Source organism: Lepidothrix coronata, unplaced genomic scaffold, assembly GCF_001604755.1.
Source record: "Lepidothrix coronata isolate B3197 unplaced genomic scaffold, Lepidothrix_coronata-1.0 Scaffold7, whole genome shotgun sequence".
NCBI lineage: Eukaryota > Metazoa > Chordata > Aves > Passeriformes > Pipridae > Lepidothrix > Lepidothrix coronata.
In genome coordinates this window covers 9,883,801-9,905,341 of record NW_016690187.1, presented here as the reverse complement: position 1 = coordinate 9,905,341, position 21,541 = coordinate 9,883,801, and the positions used below count along the sequence as shown (strand labels likewise).

The 21,541-nt window shown below is 36.9% G+C and overlaps 1 protein-coding gene across 1 annotated transcript in view; it reads left to right on the top strand.

The window, feature by feature from the left end:
• The window catches only part of METAP1D (methionyl aminopeptidase type 1D (mitochondrial)), a 45,300-nt gene that overhangs the window by 14,721 nt on the left and 9,038 nt on the right, over positions 1–21,541 (top strand). Inside the window, exons 2-6 of the mRNA XM_017839063.1 lie at positions 9,153–9,319; positions 11,629–11,778; positions 15,376–15,524; positions 16,189–16,231; positions 19,943–20,106. Coding sequence (XP_017694552.1) covers positions 9,153–9,319; positions 11,629–11,778; positions 15,376–15,524; positions 16,189–16,231; positions 19,943–20,106 — 673 coding nt within the window. The remainder of the gene's footprint in view (positions 1–9,152; positions 9,320–11,628; positions 11,779–15,375; positions 15,525–16,188; positions 16,232–19,942; positions 20,107–21,541) is intronic.

Here is a 21,541-nt window from a genome sequence, read left to right as displayed (position 1 = left end):
CATAGTATTAAATTTTAAGCTATGCAAATTGTAATTGTCAGTGAAAAAGAACTATAAGTTGAAAGGCTATTAGCATTTCAGCTATAACTGTTAATTTGAGTAAATTTTTTTTGCTAGTGTGCAGCAGTAGAAAAGTCTATATGCAAAATATTTAATAGTAAGTGCAGAAGTGTTTGTTTTATACTGTTATTTAATTTCAGTCATTAAAGAGATGTTAGAAAATAATTTGCAATATTAAAATATATTAACATTTTATATTACAGAGAGTAAAGTGCAATCTTTACTTGGGTAAAATCAGCTATAGAAGACAAATTATTAGTAACCAAAAGACGAAATAATTTTAAGCATTTATTTAAGTACCAAAGCAAATAGTGAAGCCTTTAAAAGTATGGATTTTGTCAAATAGAAACATAATTGTCAGCATTTTCAACTAAATACAAATTTTAAAGTACTGAATTTAGGCTGACAGGTTTCTATGGTTACCTACCTTTCCAGTAGTTTGGTAAATCAGCCTGTGAGTCACTAGTAATTATTTGGTTTTTTGTTTGTTATAGTTGTAATTCTGTGTTCAGTTTGAATCTAATACAGTTCACACCACATGCTTTGGTTTATGTATATTTTAGTGTGTATGATTGACAGTGATTGAGCATTTCTTATGGAGTGCTTGGGTTTTTTTGTCATAAGTGATGTATGTTGGTACTTCTGAAAATGTAAACAACTTCTTCCTGTATCACTGTTTGATAAACAGGGACTTTTATGCTAAGAAAGAGGTCTTTGTAAATGTTAAGCATGAAGATAAGTGAAAGGTATTTTAAAGATATTTAAAACAGCTTCCAAACATTATACCCTACTCTTCCAAGTTTGAACCATAATTCTATCATTATAATTCATTCAGTGACCCAAATGTCACATATTTATGAATAAGCTTCCAAGTTATGCATTAATAGCACATACTAATGACTGACAGGTTTAAAAATAAATGTTTTAATCAGGATGCTACAAGTTATCTGCGGCAAGCACTTGATTGGAACGTCTTCCTGGTGCAGAGCATCTTCTTAAAAAAATAAAAAAAAAAGCGCTTATTTCCACCACCACCACAGTAGTTTAGTAGAAACAGCTGTAAACTCTTACACCTCTCTGCTCGTATATCTGAATTATAGGATGTAATTCCCTAACCTTAACGCTTGTCAGTCTAGCAAAGGACACATACGTGTTTTCTCAGTAAAGGCTTAACTATCCTAACCTAACTTGTGTTTTCGTGTGAAAATAGGACAATACAAGTCATTAACAACTTTTAACACAAATCAAAAAACACTGCTAGCTGTCATTTTTACCAAATGAGTAGTAATATAATCTTAATTAGTTAACCCATTCATCCCAAACTTGCTAGCCATGTGCACTTTTTTTTTTTTAATTTTGGTATAAGACTGGCTTATGATTCAGAAATCGCATTGTGTCTTTAAAGATTTGGCTGCAGGTGTATTGAAAATACTTACTGCAAGGATTCTTATACTTTGTGAAGGAAAAGGACTGACTACCCATCCTCTTACCGTGTCTCAAGCTACGTAGAAAATCCTGATACAATGTTCAGGAGCGTTCCTAAATTTTCTGTGCAAAGATTACTCTTATTTCAGCAGTGTTGCTCACCCACTGAAAGGGTTTCTGTGGGAAGTGGTTTTTTGTGGTGATCCAGACATATTTTTCCATTTCAGGTGGAAATTTAAGAGGTTAAAATAGGATTTATTTTTAACATTTAATATTGATTCAGGCATGTATGTAGGACATAAACATGCCAGTTGAAAAACAGTTGTTTCGCAGAGCACCTGAAAAGATTTTATCCCAGTAGGATTCAATGAATGTTAAAGCTGTGGGTGGGTGCATATAAACAACAAGATTTGGTATTGTGCTGTGTGTGAGGACTATTTGAATAGCTTATTATTTTAATCTGAAACTGATATTTTTTTAAACTGCGTAACTTGTTACAATAATTGTTACTTCCCAAAAAAATCGAAATCATTAATACAATAAGCAATCTTTCAAGCAAAAGTAATTTCTCTGATCTTTTAAAAAACCTAGGGATAAATAGAAAGTGATTGAAAAATGTATTTAAATATGCAAGCCTGAACAGTTATGTTTCTCATTCTAATTTATTCACTTTATGATAAATTAATTTACTCAATATAGGAATGCAGTAACATAAGAGGAATGTTTCTCCTGCTAGTCACAGAAGTTGATACTTGCCAGATGCTGTGATCTGGAGCCTAAATTCCCTTGATATTAACTGTGATTGAAACTCTTAATATTGCTTTGTCCAGCTTTTGTACTGGACTTGTTCCATTTTACTGTAATACTGCTTTAGTCAACACTGTCTTTTTATTTTCTACTAGTGTTATTTTATCAGAGAGAGAAAATATAGTAGAAATAGCACTAGCATGTAAAGCTCTATTGGAAAACTGCAATGCCCTGTTCTCAAAGTTAAGCTTGTACAGCCTGATCCTGTTTTCTGTAACAGACAACTCATTTTCTTTGGTATGTTAATGAATATTGTTCAGATATAGTTAGATTGTACTCTTCATTCTTTAAATCCTATAATACAATGGGGAAGTAATGTTTAATGATACCAGAATTTTACTCAGTTATTTCTAATACTGCCTTGGTGTGACTCTGTGTGTGTGTGTATGTATATATCCATCCATCCATATATATATACATATATATATATATATATATATATAAAAATATATACAGAACCACTCAATTGGTCAAAGGAGGTTTTAATGATATAATATTAATTTTTCCTTTTCTTCTTGTTTGTTAAAGTTGCACTGTTGGTTGCTGCTGATAAAAGGTGGCACCGAGCCAGCTTCCTAAAGGAGCTATGAGGAGGGTCATGGCTTGTCATGACCTGGGCACTGGTACTTGAATGTTGTTATTATTGGGATGAAGTACCCTTAGGCTGCCATCCTTCCTGTAAATAGAAGAGGTTCTGATTCTCAGTGGTTTTCCAGTTTACCAACTTGTAGAACAGCTATTTTGTTGGCTAAGTTTGACTGAATAATGAATTAGAAGCACGGAACTGTTCCAGATAGAACTAATCCAGGCACGGATTCATCATTTTAGTCTGTTAGTCTAGACTAAATCATAATAAGTAAAGAATCTGTTCCATATAGTTTATAAATTTACTCCGAATTTAAAACCTGATTTGTATTGGCATACAGCAAAACAAATTGCCCAGTTCCACTCTGCATGAAGGGCAGAATTGTAATTAGCAGGGAGCATATCTGAGGGCCAAAATCGACTTCTTTCAGTGACATGGAGGAATCCCGGTCATGTCGGCAGAGGGGCTGATTCTGCTCCCTTGGAGTCCGTCGGCATTTGACTGTTCCTTTGCTTTACTGCCTCTTAGGAGGGTAACAAGAACAGCAACTCTGTTAGTGCCTTTGTTAAATAAACAAATCGTCATTACTTTCCAGATAATTTAAATAATTAAATAAAACAATCCAAATTAGAATATAATGTTTGCAAGATAGTGGCCTATGTTTCAGTTTATCGGAGTAGAGTCATAAGCATGCTGTTGTTGATGTTTTCACCAATGTGTTGCTGTTGTAACTGAAGTCACATCTATCCTGATGAATATTTCATTTCCCCAATCATGCTATTAAAAACAGAGTGTTTTTACCCTTTCATTTCTGTTTTCTCTTCTCCAGTACCATCATGACAGCTGTGGCTGTGTCCTGTTTACAAATTGCTGCTAGTCACATTTTCAGTAGTCCTTATGGGTTTTGCTTTCCCCTAATGCGTCCAATTAGGAGGAAATATTTCTCACGAGCATGGACTTGCTCTTCTTCTTGTAATGGCATAGTTCTGCAGTCCAGGAAACAGTGCTGCATGGTGTCCATGTCCACGATTTCCTGATGTGGGAAAAACGTGTGGAAAGCATCTGGAGAGGAGGAGACCCCCTTTTACCAGCTTGTTTCCTGTAAGCGAAATTGGAAGACCTTGTCTGTGCAAATAGATTTCAAAATAGAGTCTGCCCTTTGACTGTCTCCATAATTACACAGCGCTCTCTGTATTTTATTTGGCTGCCAGAGCAGTTAACCCCTGGAAGTAAGGGGCTGATGATGGCGTGACCAGCACGGGTATGCAGACATGACCATGTGAATACACTCTTGTTTGGAGAAGCCTGTTGTTAAGACCTTGTTACAATATACTTTTACCAAATTTGAAAATTATTATGTGTTGGATTATGTTGATTAAGATACATTATATCCTTAGTGCACAGAAAATGTGGAGGTATTAGTTGCAAAAAAGGAAAAAAAAGAGAAGCAAAAAAAAAGTTCTTTTGTGGCTTTGATGTAATCAACATCTGTCAACAGAATGAATTTGCTTTTGTTTAATTTCAAGGGCTCTTGTCCTTCTACTTTGCCCAATCAGTTTCAACTTCTGCCTCAGGCATTTCCCTGTGTTGTTCTTGGGTTTTTTCCTTTTTTTTTTTTTTTTTCTTAGCAAATGCACAGGTTATTGCTTGTGAAATGTGAGCTGCTCTTCTGCTACACAGGTTACACAGAGCTGGAAAGAACCTTTAATCTTTCCCATCCTATTTTTGAAGCTTGGGCATACCTTTGCAACAGGGGGATTACAAAGTCAGTGTTTTATTAGACAGTTAGAATTACGATTACAAGTAAAGGTCTTTCAAACCACAGCCATTATTTCGGATTGAAAAATGGGAACATTTGGTAATTAGCAGTAAAAAGCCATATATCCTTACCTAGTTGTCTTGGCTGGATTCCACATATTGTTACCCATAATAATTTTTATACCTCACTTTAAACTTTTATTCCTCTGAGGTTTCAGCAAAATGAATATTTGCACAAGAAGATAAATTATGATAGAATATTAAAATTACTTGACAAGCCAAATTAAAGACTTCTAGTGTTTTACCCCCAAATGGGTATATGCTGTCTCCACAGTCATTCTTTTTTACAGTTTTAAAAAAAGATTAAATCACCTATTTTGAAAAGAGTTGTCAGAACAATGCTTTTGATGTTATTAACTTTATCAAGAGCAAGTTGATTTTATTTCCTAAATGGTTTGGATGTTAATTCTTGTAATCCTAAATAATTTTGGTACTGTGCTTCTGTTGATACTATGGCTAAATTATTTTGAAATACATTAATTTATTTTTTGTCTCTTAAGATGTATCCTTGTATTTATTGTAGCTTAGAACTGTCATGAAGTTTATCCATTGGTAACGTTTTTGCTAATTGCTTGGAAAATTGAAATATTTTATAAATAAATACCAAAAAAATGTTTGCTAACAATCACATTTGATGAATCATGTAAATTAACAGGTTTTTTGCATGGCTACCCCATACCTCATTCATTAAAAACATAGCTTGATAAATTGCTGTAACTGTTAAATAAGAAGCATTAGAAAAGGGCTTATATGAAAGTTCATTTCCAATATCTCCCATTAAAAATACTTCTTGACCAGAGGAAAATCATATTTAAATTACTAAAATCAACTTAATTAAGGGTCATTAATAGAGATACACATAAAAAACTCTCCACTCTATGAGTGAAATGGGAGCATTTCATTATATAGTGTAGCATGCATGAACAGATAACAATTAAAATAGCCCTAGAGTAAAAGGCTAATAAATATAGGGCACATTGTGCTGCGAAATCAGTCACTTAAAAATGCTCCTACCCATCATAATTTTGAATGCCGTATTCAGCCACTCTGGCTGAGTCATTTGAACGGAAAAAAAAAATAAATGTAATTTCCACACAAGATAAATTCATCTGTGATTCACAAGAGCTCACAGTGCGCATTTATATCGTTAATACAAAGAGAGGTCTGGAAGGTGTGCTGAGGAATCCGGCGGCTCCGGCAGGACGTGCACTGAGATTGCACAGTGAGGTTCACTGCCGAGTCAGCGGAGCAGTTGTCAGTAATTTCTGTGCTTGCTGCATTGTATCTGCTGATGGGATTCAGTAGTGCTGGTGATAATTCTCCTCCCTGCAGCTGATAGTAAATATTCTGATACTCGTGGCAGGTGACGTAGCCTTGCTGTTGGGGCAGAGAATAAACACGTAAAGGGTCAACTTTGCATCCTGGCTGTGCTGGTCTGTTACCAGGCTGCCCGGCTGCACACTCCGGCTCTCTCCGGTGGCTGCAGTTTCTGCTGGAAGATGCATTAAGCCCATGTTTATGAACTGTCTTACAGTAATTAATACACACAGAAAGCTTAACAAAAAGAATGTGCTTGAGCACCAGTGTTGCAGAAGTAAATAAAGGCACTGAGAAAAGCTTTGATGGTTGTAAGGGATGGGGTGGAGGGAATCTCTGAGCCAGACTTGGAGAATACAGACAGTTGTTCCTGTCTTGGGTGATTGATGATGTTGCTATATCGAATTAGCTGTGAATATGGGAGCTTAAAAAAGAAAAGGAGCTGTGGAGGCATCAGAAGGCCTTCTTAAGGAAGGAAGTGTATGGATGGAGTCCAGATTTTCATTATAAACCAGTAACTTCATTATATTTTAATGCCGTTTTATTTAATTTTATTTTTGCTTTGTAGGAGAATGTTTTCTCTTATAATTTTTTATATTTCTAATAAAGGTTTAGTTTTACTGTTTTTATAATTCTTGTGATATAATTTAGGAATTCTATTATACTATGGTGATATTTATTTGCATGTTGTATTTCATCTGTTCAAATAGTAGATATTTTTGTATGCATCTGGTTTATAATGAGTAGTTAGTAGAATAACAACAGGTTACAGTAGCTTATTATCCTGTTATTTTGTGACAACACTTACACAGTGTATCTTTGGGAGAACAGAGGTAAAAATTTTATTCCAAATTAAAAGATATCCCTTCTGAATGTGGGCTAGTCAACGGGCATGCACCCGTGAATATGGTTTCATGTATTTAGGAGTGTGTATTTGGGTGTGCGTATTGTGAATAATTGACAAGCACACTTGCACCTTTTCTCCCCTGATTAAATTTTGACACAGTAGACAACATGCCCAGGGAGTGTGCCGGACGTCAAGGAGAGCATTTGAAATAGATGTTCGCATATTGATGTCCACATGGACTTTAGTTGACCACATCAGTGACTGTGGGATTTCAATATATTTATAATACCTTTAGCTGTGGTAAGAGCAAGGTACTTCCACTGCGCTCTGTAAAAGAGATACCTTAAGCTTATGCTGGCAGAGTGAATTCTAGTTCTGATGGCCCAAAAGTTGCTGCTTCAGCAGATTCTGTGCTTCCAGCTTCCAGAAATGAGTGCAAACTAACCAGGGAGTTTGTAGGATGCTTTGGGTTCTTTGGACACGCTTACAGGGGCAGGTTAGGTGACTGTTTATTTTTTTCTTGTTTGGGGTTTTTTTGTTAATTGGACAATGATTTTTTTCCTTGTGAGGAGACCCTAGGACAGCAGTAGATTATGAGGCTGCTGATTAAATTCTAATTAATGCACCACCAAACGCATCCAGCTCTCTGTTAACTGGGCAGCTCCTCTTCCTTGGGAGGCACTTTCTTCCCTTTTGAAGCAGGCAACTTCCACTGGGGTTCTTGGGTTATACTGAGAGCTTGATCTGAGCCTCACCCTTCAGCTCCACTTTGTTACTTATCAACAATTAAAAAAAAAAACCAGTAAAAATTTGCTTGCCTTGAGTAAAAGTTTCTACAGCCTTTCAGAGACTGGTAACTAAATGTAACACTAATCAGTGTGCAGAGAGATATCAGGAACACTTCCAAGCAGATGCAACTACTTCATTCAGTCTGTGTTTTGGGGCTCCAAAGCAATGTGTAACTTGAATTTCCTGTGTGTCCTGGAATACTGTAAAAGGGCTGTCTATGAATGAGTGTGAATGTGCAAGGATAATTTCTGCATCTGAACATGATAAATGCATCCAAAGGAAGGAAGGTACAATAAAATAAAAACATGCAATATATGCAAGAAACTTCTAAAAAAAATCATTTGAAGATAGTTACAAAAATGCAGTAGATTAATTTCTTAATTTCTCTGATATAAAAATGTTGAGTTACTTCTGTTTAAACAAAAACTTTTTACTGAAGAATAATTATTCATCTGGATTACTTGCCACAGGATTGCTCTTGTGTTTGTGTACATAATGACATTTTTCAGAAGCAGATCAACTATTATGTTAAACAATGTTTCAGAAAAAAACCTCTATTTTGATTGTAGAACATTTGAGTAATGGAAATATACTCTTTGTGTAATTGCAGCGTAATTGGGCAGTGCCAATAATCCTTTTGAATTTCCCGGTTTGGATGCTAGCATAATTTTTTAGAGGTACATTATTTTGGTTTGATGTCTCTGAGAACCTTTGGGCCTCAATGCCCATTTTTCCCTTTTTCTTTTTTTTCTTCTTGTTTTCTGAGGGGGCAAAATATGTCATTGCCCAACAACTAAGACGGAGCAATTAAACTGATGAACTGTCATCCCAAATTCTCATGTGAATTAAATGGAAATCTAATTCAAATATTCCAGATAAATTTCAGTTTTTAATCCCTTCAATTGTCTTTGGCCAAGATTAAAAATATTTCCTGAAGTTTGTTCTGTTGCCCGGCTAGGCAAGACAAAACGAACCCTATTCCTTGCGTCTCGAGCAGCAAGACAAAGAGCAACATTACTTTTGTTATGTTCAAATCTGTGACCAATTCTGCAAAAATACAGCCCAAAATATTATCTGAAATAACATTAAATCTTTTTTTTTTCCTTCTCTTTTCTTACTCTTGTCCCTTATTCACTGTTTTGCCAAGCTGCACTTTTGCCAGTGCAGCTTCTGGCCATGAAAATTCTCCAAGCAGGGGCCAGTTGGAGGATCACTCCTGTCTGTAAACTGTGGGGAATTTACCCACACTGCTTTTTAATGCATCAAACCAAAACAATCTGGTATTTTATAAACCTTCGAAGTATTGTTTGGGATGGTCTTTTTGTCCTCATTTCTTCTTCTTGTTATTGCTCTTTCTATGACAGTACAAGATTTGAACTATCCTTGGCAACTATGTGAGTTCTGTGCTTTGTTTTACACGATGCTCTTCTTTTTGCGTACTTTCCATTTTGTAATGTGGAGGTAGAAAAAAACATTAACCATTTTTAACTTTTCTTTTAACAGGTTCTGTGACTGGCTGCCACATAATCTTTTCTTCGTTCAGTCGTAACTACCCGAACAGGCAGTCAAGCAATCAACAGCAAAGATGCTTCTTTTTTCAGGGACAGAGGAACACTGCTTATAGTATAGTTTGGCCAGCTGTGGTTTCTCCAGCTCACCAAGTTCCTAAGGTACTGCAATTTCTGTTATCTAATCTGTTAGTCAGTCAGTATAGAGTTTTCAGCTGTCTACCATGTTGGGGTATCTAGTTATTAGGGATTTCAAACCTGGGGCTTGCTCAGTTATAGTAGTATAAACATGGAGTAATATCTGTCAGTACTTCTGGGTCCCAATTCTTGTTTTGGACAATTATAGACAGTCCTACCAGAAGTCAGTAGGAATCATTCATGATCATCTGAGTCCTTTTCTGTATAAATCTTTAGCAAGATAATTATAAAAATGTTTATATTTTGCTGAAGGTTTTGTTATTTGGTTATGTCAGATTTAAGAAGGGAATATACAATACCTGCTGGCAGCTGCCCCGCTACCCCACTGCACATTCTAAATTCGAATTCTTTTTGCCTGAGTGTTTTTTTTCCTTGCAACATACTTTTATTTTTATTTACTTTAGAGCCAAAAGGGACTTTTTCATGCAAATGCAAATTTAACATGTGTTCCACTTCTGGTTTCCTTTTTTTCTTTTCTTTTTTTTCCTTATTTAGTTACAGCATACAGATTAACTGTTTAGTATCTTTCCTTTATCCAAAAGAAACCAAAGTACTCTTTCTAAACAGTGCTTTTAAGGATGTGCATTAGTACTTTTTTAAATTTTGCTTCTCATTTTATTATAGATTTTTTAGGTGAAATATAAAGTATTTCCATGGGCCAGAAATACTAAAAAGTTTTTAGATAGGAAAGCAGATAACAATGCTGGATGTAGAGGCTGTGGAAGCTCTGTATGCAGCAAGAATATAGGGTTACATGCTCTATATATTTTCAAAAGTTTAATAGTCGTAGAATTTACAAACTTTATTTTCTGTATTTAGATGCTTCTTTCAGGATAAAGAGGGAGAAATATATTGTCATAATGAAAAATTGGCTTCCCAGATCAGAGTTCTCAGACTGTCTAAAAGTCAGTCCATGTCTATGAACTCTGAAAACTTGAGGGCAAAGTTATTTTTTTATACAGGGTATGCCAGAAATCACTCTAAAATAACACGGTCTTTTTTAAGATATTGGTATGAAACTGTCCACGTAGACATTTGAATGTACACTGCTTTGGGCTTCTCCCTTAAATAGACCATAGAGGTCAGTAGGGTCATGTCTCAGCAGTTACTGGGTAAATGCCCTCCAAGAGCAAAGCGAGGGTGGTGCTGTCTATGGAGTTGCTAATCCAGCAAATGGTGGGTTGCTTTTTTTTTTTTTCTAAATTGAAGCCCAAACTACTGCAATAGGATGTTGTTAGGGTTGATATGCCATTAATTTGAAAGAAATGGAAATCTGAAATTCTGTTGACATAAGTCCACTAAAGATAGTTTCCCTTTTTATCAGATTAGAAATTAAATACCTGTAGGAGTAACAATAGTCTTCCTATCTGAAGTCCCAGTAGAGCTTAGTAGTTGCCCCACTCTTCTGTACTCGTATACCCTGTAGTTGTATGGTTGTATTGAGTACAGCCTAAGTGCCTACTTTTTTTTCTACCTGCCAGCTTGAGTCTGTATTTTGTGAAGTCAAGAGCAAAGCTTGTCCTGTGGCCAGTGTGGCAGAAAATCAGCCCAACTGTTGTGGGCAAAGGGATTCTTCTACAGTCAGTGAAACAGCCCAGGACTCTCTGAGAGAAAGTGCATTGCCATCTCTGTATGGAAAAAAAATGTTCTTGTGTGGAAAAAATGATGTTTAATACATTTTCCTTGACACAGCGAATCAGGATACCCTTGTGTAATATTGTAGATGGACGAGTTTTAGCATATGAACTAGATTAATAAGTAAAACCCTCTGAGTTAAAATAAGTTAAATCCTAAGGTTCTTAGTCAAAAAGCAACCTCATGAAAGTTAATAGGAGTTTTATCTGAATGAGAAACTAAGAATTTGATAGGTTTAAATTTTGAGCACCTCATTCTGTATGTTTGCCCCGTCACTTCCAGTGTTTAGGTGCCTTTTGTAGAAAATGTCCTTCTTTGCAGAAGAAAATAAACAGTTTTTAAGTCTTTGTCACAGTTTCATAACTTTAGACTGTGCTAGAAGTTGGCTGCAGTATCTGGGGTTTCAGCACTGGAAGGCTAACAGACTGTGTAAGTCAGTAGTAACAGGCAATGTTAAGTTCAAAAGGGCAGTGGAAGAAATTCTGAGGCAGCCTTGAGGGTTTGCCCTGATGGCTTAGGAAGGTCGATACTACGACAGAAAGGGCAAGCTGCCATGAAGCAGGAGGCAGTATCTGAGAAAATGATCCCATTGTCATGCTCAGTTTTCTGATCTTCATTTTCAATCCTTTTTCTCCAAGCACATAAAGAAGCCAGACTATGTGACGACAGGCATTGTACCAGACTGGGGAGACGACATAGAAATTAAGAATGAAGATCAGATTCAAGGGCTTCGTCAAGCTTGTCAGTTGGCCCGTCATGTCCTGCTTCTGGCTGGAAAGGGCTTAAAGGTAACAATTACAGAAGTCTCATAACAGGATGGTTGTCTTTTATGCTTTCACTTATTTGGATTTTGTTCCTACCTACCTTTTTTTTTTAAACTTTCCCATAATGTGCATTTTAAGTTTAACATGTTTAAGTTAGATCCTGAAAAAATAATAATTTATTAACTTTTGATTCAGTTCGTTGTATGCCTGTTTAATTATTTCTGTATTTTGAACCTCTGTAGTACTTAGGGTGAGTTGCTGGCTCAGGTGTAATATCTCTGTGTCTATAGTCTTCCTATGCATTGTCTTTTCTCCTCGAGAGTGATCCTGCGTGCGTTCTCAAAGGAAGCAGGAGCGTTATAGATGGTGTGTCTCCAGGCCTCCTGATTTGAGGCCAGAGTAGACCAGTTCTGTTGATCGATATGGCCAAGGCTGAGATGTTGTTTCAAAGAATCATGTCTTGCAGAATATACCACCTAAGGAGTCTTTCTGCTGTGCCTTTTGCAATCGGACGTGTCTATCCCGTATTGGCCTTATTAGCCACCAGCGTGCTTGTAACAAATGTGGATAGAGCCTTTCCCAAATCTTCGTTCGCAAAGCCTGGCCGTGATAGTCTTCCTCTGTTTCAAGTGTGCCAAATGATGTGAATTCCTCATAACGCCCACACTGCATTTTTTCCTTTCATTTCATGGCCCATCTTCCTCATATGTCATGCTTTCCAGCTCTGCATGTGGGCGAGCCCAACGGGCTGGTCTGCATTCTCCATTCCTGTCCATCCTTCAGCCCCTTACCATCCTGCGGGATCTGGCACAACTCATAGAAATGCCATCGGAAAAAAACAGCTGCCAAATTCCACACAATTTTCCAGAGTGCATTGATAATAAAACCTCATGGTTTCCAGAAATGTTTCTACAGTATGTTTTTTGGGACACCTCCCAAGTTAAAATGTACAGGGAGGAGCCTACTGCCAGGTTTTACAGATGAAGAAGTGCTTTCTTAGCTCTGCCTTGGTATTTCATGTAATAGCATACTGGATAGGGTGAAATGGGTTGAGTAGCTATGAGATGCAGAGATAGATGGGGACTGTAGGTCAATCCCATTGGCTTAAAAGGGGATTTTTCTTCCAGCTATCATCACTCTTTCCCAGAGGTTTAATTCTGGAGCTGGGATGGTCAATAATAAAACTGCCTGAAGCTTTAATCTTATATAGCTTTGCACTTTTTTAACTTCTTAATGTGCAATTATTTCCCAGTACAGTAAAACTTACTCATTTAAAGCTAAGGGCATATACATGTTTCTGAAGGATCAAGGTGCAGCGTGGGTTTTGAATGACAGCAGTATTTCTCAAATACTCTTTAGTTGTCATGTGTAAATACACATGTATGCAGTGTGGTGTAGCTTATGATACAGTTCATGGTATGTGCCAAATCATACATAATAGCAAAGTACTACACACACATAATTAATGTTTTGGAGCAAGAAGGTCTATAAGATAAGAATTACATATCCAGGAGCTGTGTACTGGGAGGGAGGTGGCATTTGGAGTTGCAGTGCTGAGACCACTGCCCGGGTCAGTCACAGGCTGGTGGTGACCTTCGTTTTACGCAAGTTTGTCCAAGACTCCCCTGACTGAGAGAATGCTCCAAAACCCTCCCTCATGGACAGTGAGCGTCTTCTGGTTTCCGGTCTGATGATGCGCATGGTCAGTTTATACCCATCTGGTCCTGTGCCAACACTGCTCTTTAATTTAAACAGCTTCCTGCCTTTCCTTGAGTCTTTCCCTTCACACAGGAATAGAGCTGTGTACTAAACAAACCAAGCTCTTTTAGGCTATTCTCATAACGTAAACTTTACATTCCTAATTTATCCGAAGAGTCCCATCCCTCCACCTGTTCCTGTTGTCTTGATGAACCCACCTTGCACACAGTCCTCCAAACTGGCTCTTGCCTGTGCTTTAGCTAATGGCAGTAAGATCATCCAATACAACAAAGGTGCATTATAACCCATGGAAACAGAGGGATACAGTTTGGGTGGTGCATGGTTCTGATATTACTATTTACTGCCTGTTAGATACCGTCACATTGCCACATCATCCAAATAATGGACAAGGTGCGCAGTAGATGCCACCCCAGCCTTGCCCAGCTGGCAAAAACATCTTTAAAACTGATAGTGTTAAAAACAGAACTTTTCACAGGGTATAAACCATGCAGAGACCACAGATCTGTCTACTGAGTATCCAAAAGCCACGTCAAATTGCTGTAGCAGAGCAGCAGCAGACAGCATCCAGTTGGGTACACAGCAGTTCAGTTTGTCTGTGGGCTGTAGATGATAGATATGCGAGGAAAGGCAGGAGCAATAAACCTGTGTTTATCCAGAACCAATGGCTGCAGTATCCAGTACTGACAGCGTGCCGGGGCTGCGGCTGCCACCCAGCACAGAGGCTGCAGTGGCTACTGCAAAGCAGGGGATATGTGCAGTAACCCCAAATCCTGGCTGAGTGGGTTCATTGCTCCTCATCTGCCCAACGACATTTTTGTGCTGAACAAAATTCAAGCTGAGCAAACAGATGTTTTATCTCAGCGCAGTACACAAGTGCACTCCGCTGTATTCACTGTGCATGGTCTCAGTGTTTCAGTATATGACTAAGTATGTCTCCTGCACCATAGCCTAACCTGTATTCCACATGTTACTCCGAAATCACAGCCACTGTGATTTTCCTTCAGTCTGCCAAGATTGATCTTCATATCTGTACAAAGTATGCTTTTCAAAGGCTCAGAACTCATTCAAATCAAAATCAATTTGTGGAGGAACCCTCAAAAGTACTTTTCAATGAGAGAGGTTTCCCTACCAAATTTCAAATTTCAGCTCTAACCAGACTGACTCAGAGACAGAGCAGATCCAAAAGAAAAGCGAGAATAATGTTATTTTAAGCGTGGATACTCAGAAAATGGATGAATGTTGGGGTTTTTTTAATATGTACAATTGTGAGGAAAAGACGAATCTAGAAAATGTCAAACATAAAAATGAAGATTTCTAAAAATAATGGATAAGTGCTTGTAGATTCACTGTGATCATCCAGGCCATGGCAGCTTTAAGTATAATATCCTCAAAATATGAAGCCAAATATTTTATAAAATTAAAGAATACCTGGAAAATAACTTCATAAAATGCACAACTACATTATGGTAAATGTACTGGACAGTTAAAAGACACAATATCCTTTCTTTTACAAATAAAAAGGGAAAATAATGTTGTGTTTTAAAGGACTGAAAGCATTGAAATGAGACATTTCTATAGCAGCTACTGAAACAAGAAGCCATGAGAAATTGGTGTCTTTGAGAAAGCAAATGTGGAAAAAAGGATGGAAAGGAAGTAGACAGTATTTTAGGTTTCTAGGAACCCTTGAGTGCTCATTTCTACTGCATGCTTTATTTAGAACCTTTTTCTCTTAAAAAAAACAGGTCCATATTCAATAAAGTATATCAGGCAGTGTAGTGTTTTGTATCAAAGCAGTGTACTTGAAACATCCAATATTTCATTGAAGCTTGACTGCAGTCATATTCACTAAATATGAGAAAATATCTTTGCTTTTTTAACAGGATGTTATGTTTGATATTTTAGGTTGGCATGACAACTGAAGAAATAGATTCCATTGTTCATCATGAAATAATCAGACAGAATGCCTATCCGTCACCTCTGGGCTATGGAGGTTTTCCGAAATCTGTTTGTACTTCTGTAAACAACGTGGTATGTCATGGTATTCCTGACAGGTATTTCCCAAATAATATACATTTTACCACTGAGAATTAAAATGTTAAACTGAAATTAATAAATTTTATTTAATATTGAACATACTTCAGCTTAACTAAATGTCATACGTAAACATACTGCAGATGCAGAACATGTTAGCACACAATACTGATAGCTGTTATAGCAATGTATGTGAAATAGAAAAAATATATTATTCTGTTTGTACAGACACTTAAAAAAAATAGCATAATACCTTTTGAGGTTAGTATGTGGGGGGGAACAGTGCTGTCTGATTTTTTTTCATCCAGCAAAATAAGTATAGGCTAAGGAATAAATATATTTGAATTTTTGTGGGGTTTTTTTTAATACTTGCAATACATTCAGCTACTCGAAAAGTAAAATATGAACCCTAGTGAGAGAAAAAGAATAAATATAATGGTAGATTTTTCATATGTTGATATGTTTTTCTAGTAGTTGTTTCTCATTATTTTATATTCAGCTACACTTGTTCTCTAAGTAGTGAGAGCTGAACATTAAAAATGGTTAGTCTGTTTGCCTTTGCCTTCCTCCATCACAAAATATCTACCCCGTGATTTTTTATGTATGTCATTAGGTGTTTATTCTTATATTCCCTTTGTTGGGAGCTGTCTGTCACCATTTATTTTTTTTCTGTTTATGTTTCAGTCGACCTCTTCAGGATGGAGATATTATCAACATTGATGTCACGGTGAGTAATTCATATAAAAAATAGTCTTTGATCAACTTTAGAATCACTAGTAGCAACAGGAAGAATAGTGGATTGGAGATGGGGGATGCACAGATGGATGTGCTGTTTACTTCTGAGCCAAGGCACAAGCAGCTGGTTTCCTTTTTTGTTTTTAACTGTGTGTTTATTCCAGCTAGACCCAGGCCTGACTTGAATTTAGGACTGGAATCAGATGCACTGAGATCAATGTTGGCCTAAGTGAAATGTCAACCCAATCCTGCTATGTGTCATGTTTTTGAGAAGGTGTAATTGTTATTGATCCACTGTGTAGTTAATGCAGAGCACCACAGTACTGGGCAGCAGCTGAAGATAGATATGTATGAGATGAGCTAACATGAAGAAAGCCAGCATTTTTCCTTCACTCTGCCAAGATTGATCTTCCTCTTCCTGCTGATTTTGAGTGGGGCCTGACATTATCTTACTCTGTCATTAGAGGCTGCATTGGCCTGTGTGTGTCAGTCTATTTGGACAGCAACTCTTTTGCTAGCAGTGTTCCCTACATTTATTAAAATCCCCAAAGGTAGTGTTGTGTTCCATTCCTGGTATAAAAGCCCTGAACCTTTTGAGCAGAAACAGAAATAGTGTGATATAACTGTGATTTAATATTTCCAGAGAATCGTCAATTATAGCTATTTAAATAAACACAGACTGGATTTTCTTAGGAGCAAGAAAGCACAGGAACTGGAAGCCCAATTCTCATTTCATTTATGAAAAAAAAAGTATTTGACTCTTGCAGAAGCTTTTTTTCTTTTTGCTGTGTGTGTTTTTATTTTTCCAAAGTGCTATTTATTTCTAATAAGAACACAGATGTCTTTTGAATCCCACCATTATTTTACAATAATATGTCACATACAAAGGAGTAACATCTCTTAAAAACAAGCTTTTTAAATCATTAAAGAAGCTCTTGGTAATTTAATACTATTTTCACACTGGCAGAGTGAAGAAATCTCCAGCAGACCTACCTCTGAGCATGAGATTCAAGCTTTCTAAAATATATTTTCTATTAAAATTAGGGTCAGTGACCTTTTTCCCATGGTATACTCACATGTGATCCAGAACTGGGTTTGGTTTGGTCTGTTTTTTGGTCTTTCTAAATTCTTCCCCATCTCCATATTTTTTAACTGTAGAATTCTGACTATCAGGTTTACACAGTGCAATCTGTCATTTTTGAAGTTTATTCTTGGCCTTCATTTTTACTTTGGCGAACTGGTGTCTCTTTGCTTATTTTGTTAGACTAAATCAGTTTGCAACAACTAAGGTTTTAACATCATATTTCTTTGTATCTCATTAAGGTTTGTTTTATTTTTTTTGTTTATCTGTCAGATAATGATGCCTTAGATTAAAAAAAAAGTGTAGATTCATATCACAGATACTTTCCATGATAAAATAAATTAAACATTTTTATATTGTCATAGTGTGCATATCTTGTCCACTTTTCTTTATAAATATCTGACTAAATGTTACTGGTCTTTTTGAAGACATATATTTATTTGCTTTGAGTTTACTCTCATAAAGTAAAATAAATCTTGATGTTTCTGTGACTGTGAAGATTGCTGCAAGGGTGGGAATTGCTGATTATCTTTGTAAGATTTTTTTATCAATTAAAATGGAACTGTGCTGTGATTGATAATTGCTTAGTCCAAAATAGCTGAGGAAAAAAATACTACTTTTCAGCATTACCAGCTGATCTCTTAAATTATTTTTCATGAGCAAAACTGGGATGTTTCACAGGTGGGCAGAATAAAAATCAAAGTAAATATTGCACAACAAATTGTTTATGATTTTATGCAGGTTCTATAAAATACTTAATATTCAGGTTCTTAAGTGTAAATACCTGACACTGTACAAATTAACTGAAGAAAAAAATCCATTCTAGCACAATTAAGATAATAGCATTTCATAGATGAAAAGAAATTTTATTGGCTTGAATCATGTAGACTTTAAAATGTGTTTTAGAATAGAAACAGTAGGGTCAGCCATCACTGAATCCTCAGCATAGTGCAGTTTTCAGCCTGTTGTTATCAGGTTAATGTTTCTTACAACTTGGTTCTTACAACTTGTTAGTGTGTTACAGTTACTATGGTTGTAGTTCATTAACATCAAAAGTACGTAATTGCAGTCGATGTTATTATTGTTATTATTTTTAAGCTCTCCTATGTTTTAAGTCTGAGTTTGCTTTTCCAGGATGATGATGTTTAATGCTGGGGGTTTGTATGTTCTACTTGCTAGAGCTAAAAACAAACTAGTTCAGTTTAAGTATGAACTAGGTGTATTAAAACCTGCCCAATGGGCATTAAATAAAAAATAAAAAAGATTCAGTGGTAGTCTGGACTGGCAGAGGAAGGTGTGGAGCAGGGGATTGCAGCTGCTCTTTGCTGGGGCAGTGGCAACACAGTTGGTCCCTTGCTGGCACTCACCTTTCTTTAAAACACCCCTCGCTCCTAATGGCCTACATTTTCTTCACATCTCATCCTGAAGACAAACCTGGCCGTGGGATAAACTGTCTGTAGCCTTTTTTTTTTTTTTTTAGTTGGGAATCAGCCAAAAAGAATGTGAGTCTGTCTTTCACAAATAGCTTGCCAGTGGCAAAAGTTCAGTCATTCGAGCTTGGTGAGTAATTAGTTGTAGAAGCATAGTTGCCCACTGTTTGGGGGAGAAAAATGTTTTAGAAGATCAAAACTGTGCACCATTATAATTTGTCTTTCTGTAGGAAAATTTGGCTTGGTCTTAAAATTATGGGCCTGCCTGCCATGGTGCAAAGCTGCAAACCCCATTTTAATGGCATATTGCACAGCTCTGTAGTGCATAGCCAGGGTTTCTTGTGCCCGACAGAGAATTTTGGAAGAGCTAAGGTCTAAAACCTAAAAAATGTCAAAAAGAAAAGCAAAAACAATACATAATTAATTCAACAGGGTGTTACATTTTCAGCACATGAAATTTTGCAGTGCCAGAGCGGTACATTTATTCTCTCAGAATTCATCTCTGGAAATCAGAAGTAAAATCTAACGTTAACGCCACATTGTAGCTTAAAAATGAGATTAAAGAAAACCTGCAACAGCTGGCTGTGGATTTGGCCCTTGCTCTTTCCTTGGGGTTCACTCTGAGTGTTGGTAGCAGGGTATAGCTCTCACCTCAAAACTCTAGTGAGAAATGCTGACTGTAGACGTACGGGTCTCCCTGCCAGCTGCCGACTGGTCTCCCAGTGCCCACAGCAAGCACTGGGATGAAATGCCCTGCCCCTCTGGGGTGCAGGCAGACCTCTAGCCACAGGAACAGGCAGCCAGGATGGGTGGGCACCTGACAGCCCCAAGGCCCCCTTCAGCCCATGCACAGCCCCAGCCCGTCTTCTCACAAACAGCCCCGTTAGCCTCGTGTCCTGTAGCCGAGCAGTGTCACTGCCTGGTGCACTGCTGGGCAGTGATGCACAGCTTCTGCTTTTCTTGAATTTTTAATTGGCAATGTTGGCAACCCTTATGCACCTTGAAGTCTTTCAGGCTTTTTTTTTTCCTCTGCAATGTTCTGCTTTTCCAGTCTCATTCTTGCAAATACAGCTTACCTGTCTATCTGTTGCAATATACAGCTTGTTCCTAGAAAGAATGGATTTAATTAAGGAGACGATCTGTTTCTGAATGCAAAATGAGAAAATGTCTTTACATTTCTGCATATGTTTAGGTGTATTACAATGGCTACCATGGTGACACTTCTGAAACCTTTTTGGTGGGCAATGTGGATAAATCTGGTGAAAAGTTAGTGGAGGTTGCCAGGAAATGTAGAGATGAAGCAATTGCAGCTTGCAGACCAGGGGCTCCCTTCTCTGTAATTGGAAACACAATCAGGTAAGCCTTATATTGACAAGTAAAAGGAGGGCTGGCAAGTGGGACAAAGGTTATTGGTGGTTTGGTATAAAGCTGATGACATGTTTTATGATTCAAAACCATCATTTCAGTCTGATATCAGTATGTGAACTGCCAAGCTATAATGTTGTTCCTTGGGTAAGAGGTATTTTTTTTAAAGTGAATTACACTAGGGTCAGCAAAGATAACTCTAGAAAGAGACAAAGATATTCATAAGGTAGATTTAAATTAACACATCTGATTTGCAATGGGCTTTAGTTTATTTTTCTATTTCTGTGTGACACTACACCTCATCTGACTAAGAATGTAAGAAGGTTAGAAACCATTGTTTTCATTGTATAGCAATAATGAATGTTACAAAGGAATTAGTCAACATAAATAAGTCTCTTTGTTTAAAAACTGCAAAAATATTTAACTCGAGAGCTTCTGATCTTACAAAGAGCAGTGCTTGCTAACGTCACGGGGGAAAAAGAGCTGACATTCAGAGATTTTTCCCTATTTTGCATCTCTTCTAGCCTTCACATAAATGCAGTCATGACTCTTCTGCTGCTGATGGTTCTGAATAAAAATGCATCTTAGTTTTTTGAAGGTACCTATGGATCGTTTTAAAATGTTTGCAAAAAAAAAAAAGGAAGAAGACGTATATCGTATACATTTCATTAAGCGATACTTCTTTGGACTGCTAATGGTCCCAACATGTATTGAATTCATTTTGATTACTTAAAAGCTGCAAGGCTTAGTCACCTTGAAAGGATGCTGCTTTTTTTTTTCTTTGTAAATCTTCAAATACTTTAAGAGAAAAAGAGAACGGCAAAATATCAGTTAGATGTATTTATAGCTTTAAAAATATTGTAACGGAGTCTGAATCAAACTTTAGTAAAACCTCTTTGGGTTATATCTGAGAAGCTTTTATTGAAGACTTTGTATAAAATTGTGTTTTTGACAGTTTTAAATTATAGGCTAACTAGCCTGGAGAAAAAGGATAGTGTCTTTCTGTTCCTTCATAGGAAATGTTGAATCAGACCCCTACTGGGAAAAGAAATTTAATGCATATCTCACTATCTTACTGTCCATGAATATAATAGAAGTGAATTCAAAATGTAGTTTTATTTTTGCAAATGGGATGAGTCGATAGATGCACCTCATATTTTTGAACACCTAGGGTTCAACAAATTTACTGGTGGTGCTCTTGCATTTTAACAAAATTTATTCTTGAGTAGAAGGGGGCACAGAACACTGGATTCTTATTCAAGCATTCTATCGAGCTCTGCATTCATGGCTGTGTCTAAAGGGCATGTCAGCCTTTGATTCTCTCTGAGAGGTAATTATCCTTTTCCTGTCACGGAACAACAAATGATAGCTAACTACAGAGGCACATTTGCAGTAGTCACATTCATCAACTGCAGAAAAAAAATTC